General features: G+C 32.5%; 1 protein-coding gene across 4 annotated transcripts in view; it reads left to right on the top strand.

Annotated features, from left to right (window-relative positions):
* Positions 1 to 236, top strand: part of TOR (target of rapamycin) — a 130,558-nt gene extending 130,322 nt beyond the window's left edge. For all 4 annotated transcript variants that reach the window (XR_002283386.2, XR_016054453.1, XM_020676024.2 and 1 more), the window contains exon 57: positions 106 to 236. Coding sequence is in view for 2 of the 4 variants with exons in the window: in XM_020676024.2 (XP_020531683.1) it covers positions 106 to 124 (19 nt within the window). In the remaining 2 variants the exon portion in view is untranslated. The remainder of the gene's footprint in view (positions 1 to 105) is intronic.
* The last annotated feature ends 10,621 nt before the right edge of the window (positions 237 to 10,857 follow it).

A 10,857-nucleotide genomic window follows, 5' to 3' on the forward strand; every position in this document is an offset into this window, starting at 1 on the left:
AATATGCCCTTGGCTTGAATGTGGTAGAGAAAAAAGGGTCATTCATGTTGATGTTTGTTTTCACATGGGTGATATTCTGATGTGCTTTATGTTGTTGATTTTCAGGTGGTGTCCATTTTGGTGAGCAGCCAATGAAATTCTGTTGTGTAAATATGTTAAGTGTTGTATATAATATATGGCCGTTGAGAAACAATAACATTATTTATGAGAAATATGTTTTTTATTGTATTCTTCAACCATATGTCTCCCTATTCCAGTTCTTGAATTTAGCTTTGACCAGCAGGGGTGTGGTCGTCAATGAAACCAAAGAGGTAAAACAAGGAAGTTTAGACGATCAGGCCTTAACTACGGAAAAAGAAGAGCACGTATAGCATGCTCTTGCGTAAGCGCATACTGTGCAACTTCCTTGGGCAAAAACGCTACTGGGCTTCTATCAAGTGTTGGTGGATTGACTGGGGTCCAAGGTTTTGGACTGGACCAGATCTGAATTGGGTCAACGCGCAGGGTCGTTTGAGTTGATCCGATTGCCAACCCTAGGTAATATGGCCTACACAATAGATATTAAGGCGCAAACTGCATATCTTACCCTATTGGGAGTTTATATGTGCATTTATGTTTAATCAAAGACACTGAAAACTGGTGAGAGCTCAAAACCGCCCAACCTAGATCGAAACTAGTGGCGTACCAGTCCAAGTCTAAAATCCCCGTAACCGTTATCCATTTTTATCATCTTTTCAGTTTGCATACAAAAGTTCCCGATTGAACAGCAGTCATTAAGCTAATCCGGGTACTGATCACCCATAAAGAAAAAGTTCTTCACATTTCTAACCTTGAAATTTCAATTTCTCAGGCTCTACTTCTGTCCTGATCCTGTTGCCAGCAACCGTTAATCTGTTAATTATTTCTACAGAGGTAGTGCAACCCAACCGTAGGAACCCTTTTGGGTATAAAACCAAATGGTGCAAACATCCACATTCTTTTGACCTTTTGCACAAAAGATTTCATGCTCCCATATGAGCATACCATCCATTTGCTCCCTTGGGCGAAAGTAAAGCTTGAATATTCTTTGGATCCCCAACTTTGGAAAAGTAACTCACCCTCTCCACGTACCTAAAGAAATGGCGTCCCAACAATGAACAAAAACCGTCCGAGTTTTTAAAAGGAAAGATCTAGATATTTCACGAACTCAAAAAATCCATATACATAGATAGAGAGAGAGTAATGATCCTATGAGACCCTTTCACACCCATGTGTAGGACTTCAAAGGATCATCATTAAATTTGGCACAAATCTTTAGAAAAGTCAAGTTTCACACACATATGATAACGTTTCTAGAGATGTGTAAAATTTAATGGTGATCATTTGGGGTCCTATATACATGGGTGTAGGAGGGTCTCATAGGATCATTACTTATATATATATATATAAGATCTAATGAGCTCCATGCTGATGGAATAGTGTGAGTCAAATGGTTCGAATTGAATCTTGGTCAATTTCATGATCATGATTGTATTTTGTATTTAAATTTTAATATATGTTTTTTACAAATTCAAATCATATGAAAATTGGAGCGTGCAATATTCTTATTAAGGCACATCAAATAAAAATATTAAGAAAATTATTTGTAAAAACATATTAACCAAAATACCCCTATAACTTTCAAATGAATGAAGGAGATTGGCATGACTGGCTGACCAAGTTGTTCAACATGTTGCGAACAAGGAAAATGCTTGATGAGTGGTACTTATTTACAACAAAGGAGACATGCATAATTGTGGAATCAAATTTATGAGCTACATTATGAAGTAGAAAGAGAGTATTTGTCCAACGATTAACAATTGGTCTATGTTAGGAGTTAGCAGTCTCATTGTCTTAATTATGGACGATTTAATTAGGCACTTACACGATAAAGTACCATGGTGTATGTTGGACGGTATAGTTTTGATCGATGAGACTCGAAACAGCGTCAACATAAAGTTAGAACATTGGAGGGATTCTCTAAAATCTAATTGTCTTAAAATTAACTGCAATAAGACAAAATATATATAATGCAATTTTAATAAGAATAAGAGTAGAGACAAGTAAGTAATTAAGCTTTGACTGTCAAAAATATAAAGAAAAAACGCACTTTCGATATCTTGGCTCAATAATCAAATAAAATGGATAGATCAAGAAAGATGTCGCATTTAGAAATTATAGTTGGGTGGGTAAAGTGGAGATGTGAAACCATTGTTTTATGTGTTCACCACATACCAATTAAGTTGATGGGCAAGTATTATAGGACCTTTGTGAGATGAGCTTTGTTCTATGGGGTAGAAAATTGGGCGGTCAAGAAACAACGTACCCACAGGATGAGTGCAGTTGATATTATGATGTTGAGATGGATGAGTGGCAAGACAAAACGGGATAGAATACGAAATGAATACATTCGAGAGAACTTAAATGTGGATTCAATAGACAATAAGATGAGAAAAAATAGACTTGGGTGGGCTGGCCATGTACAGTGCAAACCCACTACAATACATGTTAGGAAGGGTTAAGTTAGTTTAAGTGGATAGCTCAAAAAGGACAAGGGATAGGCCTAAAAGGATATGGTTGGAAGTGGTAGGAAAATATAGGGAGACTTAGGGCCTACTTAAGGGTATTACCCTTAATAGAGCAAAATGGTGGACCATAATTCGTGTAATAGACCCCAATTAAATGATGACCCCTATAACTTTTAAGGGTATTTTGGTCAAATAATATTTATAAATTATTTTTTAATATTTTTATTAGGTTCGCGTATTTTCAAAATTGGATGCTTAAAATTTCAAATGAAATAGATTTATGAAAAAAATAAAAAATAAAAAATTAAATGCGAAATACAATCCTAACCATTGGATCGGCCCAAATAGTATAATGTTCATTCAAGTAAAATTTTCACTAAGTATAATGTTTATATATATATATATATATATATATATATATATATATATATATATATATATATATATATATATATATATGGGAGTCACTTCTGTACGCCCATACACGAATGTCAATCTGGACCATTTGTGGCCGATTTGATGCTCACGGATATCCGATAGTGTTTGAATTTTAATATTTTTCTAAAAATCTAAATCACTTAAAATTTTAGGTTTGTATTCTTCAAAAATATGTAAATCTACGAAAAAACGGAAAAAAAAAAAAATTACATGAAATAAATTGACCAAAATATCCCCGAAAAGTTTTAGGGGGTACTTTAGTCATTTGTTTTTTAGAATTATTTTTTTTCCATTTTTATTAGGTGTGCCTTGATGACAAGAACACACACCTAAAATTTAAAACGATTTGGATTTATAGAAATAAATTAAAATTCAAATATTATTGACATCCGTGAGCGTCAGATCGGCCCAAATTCAATTTGGGCCGTGGGCGCTTACCCGTAGCAGTACGCACCTGGGCGCACAACATCTTTTCCCTATATATATATATATATATATATATATTACAACTTAGCACAAGCTAATATAAAATCTAGAAGCAAGACTAACAGAGACAAAACCATATATAATTTATTAATTCACAAAATTCAACAAAACTTAGACATCCAAATTGAAGAGTCTCATAATTCTCTTCAATGTGGAATGAAAAGACACAAATATCGAAATCATCCATAAACAAATTTAAAGAAATGTACATAACTTGGAGACGGAATAACTTAGGGAACTTGACCCACCACCAAATACACAGATGGTAACTTCAAAAAGCGCATTCAACCGAAATACTCAGAAAGCAAATATACTCTCAGGAGTACGCTCTCAACTCACTCTACTCTCACTACTCATGATACAAACTCACTTTTATTTTTCCAATTCCTCTTAGAATAAGGAGGTTCCCTTTTATAGAGGTTAATGGCGGACTTATAACATCTTTAAGTCCATAAATGTGTCGGTCGACTTGGAATGGCTTCAGTTCCACTACAGTAGTGTCGGTGGATTTGAAATGACTTCAGTTCTACTACAGTAGTGTCGGTGGATTTGAAATGGTGTTAAGTCCAATATAATGAAATCTTCTAAAAAGTAGGGACATGTGTTCTGGGTAGTGGATGGGGTCAGTCCATCCCATGTGCTTTCCTTTTATAGTTGAGATGAGCAAGGAGATCCATAGTTGGGATCATAACCTTCGCCTCTTTCTGGAAGGTCTTCATCGTCTTCTGCTTTTGCTGACGTGGTTGAGGTGGACATAGCATCTGCCTCATCCAATAGTGATAAGAGTTATTTTTTAAGCTCTTATGTTAAAGTAGGGTTTTGATTTTTTATTGTTTTAAAATAATTTGTTAATTCGTTATGTGATCCCTGTGGTTTAAGGGTTTTTTGAGGGATAATTTTTAGTACCAATTTTTTTGTGGAAAACATATATGTAGTATATATGTCCCACCATTTTATAGATATTTGTCTCTATAATTTAGGAATATAATCCCATTTGTGTTCATCAGGATTGATTGTATATGGCCATTTGATGATCCAAAGAACATTGTATTAGGCTATGAAGTAAATATGACAGTCCCTTTTAGGACCATGTTTGTTATAATCTACAACTATATAAACCAACTATGAGCTGCAACTGTATTTTGATATGAAAAGATTATATCCCAAGCTTTAATATAACCATATTAATTATATGCTCTCATTTTAATATAACCATATTAATTATACACTGCCTCTAATTCAGCTAGTATTCTTTCAAAATACTCCCCATCTTTCCCTCCCATATCTTTTAGGTATATCTCAACCATTGTTCCTGGCATTTGAGCCACATGATCATCTTTTATTATTATTAGAGGGATAACAGACATCTCTATATAAGGGGTTCTTTGTGCTGATGGAATGGGTGGACTTTGAGTCTCAGCCATTACTCTGGATATGTTATGAAGTTTTGGTAGAGACCTAGTTAAGGACAATGAAGAAGTAGCTCCTTTAGCTAGTGTTTTATTCGAACTCTGGATTAGTGCTTTATTTGGATTCTAGATCATTTTCTACTTTCTTCTATTCCTGCAAAAATTCTCTAGTCAAGAAGTCATGCAAAGAATTTGATTCTCCTTTTATATGTTCTATTTGAAAATCAAAGACGGATAGAATAACTTGCCATCGTACAAATATCTATTTCGAAACTAAGTTTTTCACATCTTTTTCTAAAATTTCTTTGACAGATTTACTATCCGATCTTACCAAAAACCTTTTATAAGAAGATCACTTTCGAATTTAGTGATGCAATGTACAATGGCTAAAACCTCTTTTTTAACCATAGAATAATTTTATTACATTGGATTCCAAGCCATAGACGTGAATCTTATCAACTGTTATTTAGTATCATTAGGAAATCTTTGCTTAAGAATCCCTCCCAATCCTATTTCTCAAGCATCGGTTTCTATTATTTTAAATGCACTAGGATGAGGGGTGGCTAGACATGGTAGCTCTTTAGCTTTAAGTTTTATTTTCTTAACCGCTTTAATATGCTCATTTGTCCATTCGGGTGGGTTCTTTTTAAGCCGTTGAAATTAAGGTTTCCAATCCAAGGCTAGATCTTTATAATAATCTGAATAATTTAAACTTCTTAAGAACCTCTAAAGCTGCTTTTTATTTTTAATTTCATCTGGAAATTTGTCTGCAAATTATATTGCTCGTTCAATTGCGGCAATTGTTCTTTCATGAATACTATGCCCAAGGAATCTTATTTGAGTTTGGAATAGCTTTCTCTTTTTAGAAAACACAACTAATCCAACTCTTTTGACTGTTTTTAGAAAGATATTCAAATGCTTCCAATAATGTTCTACGGATTGGAAAAAAAAAAAAAGAACATCATCAATATAAACAAATAGCTAAACTGGTATAAGGATTGAGTATACTATTCATGATATTTTGAAATTCAGATGGGGCATTCTTAAGTCCAAAAGGCATTACATTCCATTCATAATGCCCGAAAGGAACTGTAAACACCGTCTTGTACTTGTCTTTTTCTGCAATCTGGATTTGCCAATAACCAGATTTCATATTGAATTTTGAAAAAATAACAGCGTTATGAAGCCAGTTAAGTAGATCCCTTTTATTATAAATAGGGTATCTTATCCATCTAAGGGCTTTGTTGAGAGGCTTATAGTTTATTACTAGCCTAGGCACACCTCTTTCTATTTCTGCAGTCTTTCAACATAAAAGGCTGGGCAGCTCCAAGGAGAGTAGCTTGGCCTAATTATGCTTTTATCCAAGAGTTTTTTTACTTCTTTTTTACATATTTCTAACAACTTTCTATTCATTTATATTGGTCTAGATTTTTTAGGGATAAGCCTTTCATTAAAATCTGGCTCATAAGGTAATTCTACTACATGTTGCTTCCTGTCCCAAAAAGCATTGGGTATTTTTGCACAAACTTCTTTTTCATTCCTATGCTGGAAAGCCTTTATCTCTTTTTGAATTCTAGAGTTTTTTAATTTTTCACTAATTATCTTAGACCTTATTTCTTCCTTAAGAGATAATAGGAAATTTTCATTGTTTTGCATTTTGTCTTTTATTTGATTGATTTTTGAAGTCTTGGTTTTTCTATGAACTAAAATTTAACTTGGTGGCCTTCAATTTCTGATTCTAGTCCTGCTTCCTCCAATTTTATTATAGGATAAAGCATGTTAAGGAATGGCTTCCTAATATAACAGGTTGGCTTAGATTTTTGACCATGATGAAAGGCATAGTAAACCAAGTTCTATTATTACATATAACAACTTCTGATAATTTGTATTTAATTATCATTCTATTTCCATCTACAGTATTGAGGACTTGGGTTGCTTTGTCAAAGTATTTTTTTGGTACGAGTCATTCATTAATAAAATTTAAATTAGCTCTTGAATCAATAAAGGCTATATTATTCTTTGCTTACTACCACAATGATTAGAGTATACCATTTTTTGGTTATTATCTTATCAGCTATTTTATGTTTTTTAAGTCTTTTGATCTTTATTTTTCTAGTGTGTTTACATCATTTTCTTTTGGATTTAACACAGGGGTTTGGCCCATTTTTTTAGCAGAGACCTGAGGCCCATTTGAGGCCTGAGGAATTTCTTCAGGAAGATTGGTCATGTATTCTTCTATTATTTCTTCAAACGAATTTTCACTTTCTTAGTATTATGGTTCTTTCTTAGAAAAGTCATTTGCTAATTCAATGATATTAACCCTATTTTTTGGAGCTATAAATTCATTCCAAACTTCATTTAGTTCGTGCTTAAGTTCTTGAATATTGGGTTCCTTATTTATGTTGCTTTTCTTTTGAACCATATCCATGATATTCTTAAAATTATAAGGTTCTTGTTGGGGCTTATTTCCTGGTTTAGACTTTGGGGTTTTTTTAGCCATTTTGATATATTGTTGCAATGCCTCTTTTCTGACATGAATATCTTCAATCTTATCTATAAGGTTTATAATGAGGCTTTCTTCCTTAGATAGCACATTTAGCCCTGAACCTTTCATATTAAGAATAGCCTTATAATAATTATGTTTACAGTCATTGTCACTACTACTTTCTTTTTCAGATAGGCCATCATCTGAACTAGACATGATTAAATCTTCATCTTCAATAGCACCAGTAACCACTTTTTCTTCCTCAGAATTTGATAAGATCTCATTTTCAGCTATAATTTGGAGGATTTGTTGCTTAATCTTTTCATCTATTTCTAAAGAATTTATTTCTTCTTAATTTTGCATTTATTTTTATAATGTCCTAATTTTCTACAATTACAACAGATAGGGATTTTTCTTTTATTTTTTTCTATAAGAAATTTAGACCTTTTCTTTTTGAAAGGTTTATCCTTAGTTTTAAAGGTCTTTTCTTTATATCTTTTTTTATAAGGTTTATCCTTACTCATTTTTTTAGACGTATAACTTGTTCCTAGAGTCTCGAATCCAAATTGTTCATAAAAATCGTCTAATTCTTTCTTTCTTGTTATTCTATCTTTTTCCAATTGTTTTCTGAGTATACTATAACTGCATAGGGCTAGTCCTTCGACACAAATTTCAAATGAGAGTTGCCCCAATGTATATCCGTCCCAAGATATTATCCTCGTAGTGCTTGTTTCTCGGTCTGGTTTTACCTTTTCATAAAATAGATTTGGGAGTCCTGAGATGAACTTTTCTTTCTAATAATTTGCGTTTTCATCTTCTCTGGTTAGCAGTCTTGACCAGAAAACATCTTTGTACCATTTATAATGGGACAGAGTGGGACATCCAATGTTTGATACTAAATCCTTGGATTTTTCCAGCTATAACGTATTGCTACCTACAAAATGTAGAATTATTATGTATTGCGGAGTGTTTACAGCTTCATCCTCTTCCACTAAGTTTCTTTGTTTATCTTCTGGGCTCATATAGACTATCCACTACTTTTTAGCAGTAAGTATCTGGTTTCTAGTTTGTTCATCCAAGACAAAATCCCACCAACCTTAAAGTTCGCTAGTAAATCTACCAATCATTGCTTTAGCAATGTCTGGGTCTTTATTACCATTATTCTTAGAGGCAATGGCATACATAGTCATGTGCTTCATTAGATTTATGATTTGATGCTCAGATATCTCATCAATATTTCTTTCTACTATGGATCTACCAGTATATTCCGCCCCTCCTATGGCTTTTTCTTCATACTGAAGGTCTATTAGCAAAGGCCTAGGATAATACATTTTTTTGGGGGCAGTAGGAACTGTTTAGTTCCCTAAGTAATTTTGTTTAACTATAGGTTGGAATTAAACCCCTTTTCAATTTTGGCTAATTCTTCTTCAGAATAATCTTCTGTTATGTCTTGTAGAGTTAAGGCCTGACCTGAGCGCTAATGATCATTTTTTTTTTTGGTAATATCTAATTGAGACAATTTGGTAGTAAGTTGATCTAGGAATTCACTGGTAACTCGATTAAGTTTGAAGACTTTATTTTGAAGTTCAGGAGGAGGTCTAAACAAAATTAGTTCATCTTCCTTATTTTTGATTTTTGATTTTTTCTCTAGATTTTCATGACTTTGTTTTATGGTATCTTCTTTATTAATCATGAGTTCTATTCTAGAAACTTGTTTACCTAAGCATTTCAAATATAGGTTTATATAATTGTTATGTTCAATAACATGTTTTATGCTTTCAACAGTTGCAGTTTAATTTATTCCTTTTGGCTGCAATTGTAAGGAACAACTTTAACCCCCTTAATATCCAGAGGTACCTTAGGAGGATGGACAGCATGGATTTATTTCTCGTCTTTGGTAGTAAAGACTTGGAACTCTTTTTTTTATCATGTTTAATTCTTTTTTAAAATTAGGGATCTGGATTCCTTGACCTTTTAAGAAATACTCCAACCACTCAAAGAATTTTATGTTAATTCTTTTTTCTTGTACAAATTTTATAGTTTTTTCATAAAATTTTATCCTAAGCTTTTCTTTAAACTCATTATGGTACCATTTCCTTATTTCTCTATTTTCTTCATAGTAAAAATCCTTTTTTATAGCCATTCTATCAATTTCTTTCTTCACTTAATACATTACGGTCAAACACCATATCCGAGAAGGTAGGACTAGTAGGATTTCTCGGTTCTTCCTGATATCTTGAGGATCCAAGAGTTTCTACCCTGTAAGAGGGTCTCTAGACTTGTCCATGAGTAGTTCTGATTCCTTCTAAAATAATTCTTTTGTAATCTTTTTCATACTCACTTTGAAGGATAGAAGAGCATGAAACCCTAGAGGGAATCCTGATCTGACAAATCAGTTATATTTATTCTACCTCTTCTTAGTGGGGTAAACTGGATCTCAATTTCTTCAGTTTCATTTTCTATTATTTGTTCAACCTCCTTAATTTCAAGAGGTCTTAGCTTAACCTCATTTTGTAGGTTCCACCTATCAGGCAATCTGATTGAATTCTAAAAATCCAAATCACTTGAAATTTAGAGTGTGTGTACATCAAAAATAGGAGAATCTTCAAAAAATATCAAAAAACATATTTTACATGAAATAAATTGACAAAAATTCCCCTGAAACGTTTCGGAGGATTTTGGTCAAATCTTTTTGCAAATTATTATTTTATTTTTTTTATCAAGTACAGCTTAATGAAAAGAATATATGCATAAAATTTTAAGTGATTTGGATTTGTAGAAAAAAATTAAAATTCAAACTTTACCATACATCTGTGTTTGTCAGATCGGCCCAGATTCAATCTGGGCAGTTGGGCTTATACTATTCCATGAGCTAGTGGGCTCACCCAAGCTTTTTCCTATATATATATATATATATATATATATATATGGAAGATGCTACTGTAGGTCGGTGAGCTTACAAGTAAAAATACGTCCAACGGCTTAGATTGAATCTAGGCCGATCTGAAGTTCACGAGACGGTCATAACGTATTTCGTATTTTAATTTTAATTTTTTTACAAATCCAAATAATTTGAAATTTTAGGGGTTTGTTCTTCTCATCAAGGCGCACTTAATAAAAATATCAAAAAAATAATTTGAGGAAACAATATTATCTAAAATACCCCTGAAACTTTTTAGGGGTATTTTGGTTAATTTAATTAATATAAATTATTTTTTTGATATTTTTATTAGATTCTCTTATTTTTTACGAACACAAGTCTAAAATTTCAATTTATTTTGATATGTAAAAAAATAATTAAAATTTAAACACGAAATGAGGTCATGACCATCAGATTAGCCCAAATTCAATCTGGGCCGTTGGGTGTATTTTTACCTGTAAGCCCACCCGCTCACAGGATAACTTTCCTACATATATATATATATATATATATATATATATATATATATATATATATATATATATATATATATATATATATATATATATATAT

The sequence above is a fragment of the Amborella trichopoda genome, chromosome 4, assembly GCF_054954075.1.
Source record: "Amborella trichopoda isolate Santa Cruz 75 chromosome 4, AtrichopodaSantaCruz75HAP2 v2.0, whole genome shotgun sequence".
Taxonomy (NCBI): Eukaryota; Viridiplantae; Streptophyta; class Magnoliopsida; order Amborellales; family Amborellaceae; genus Amborella; species Amborella trichopoda.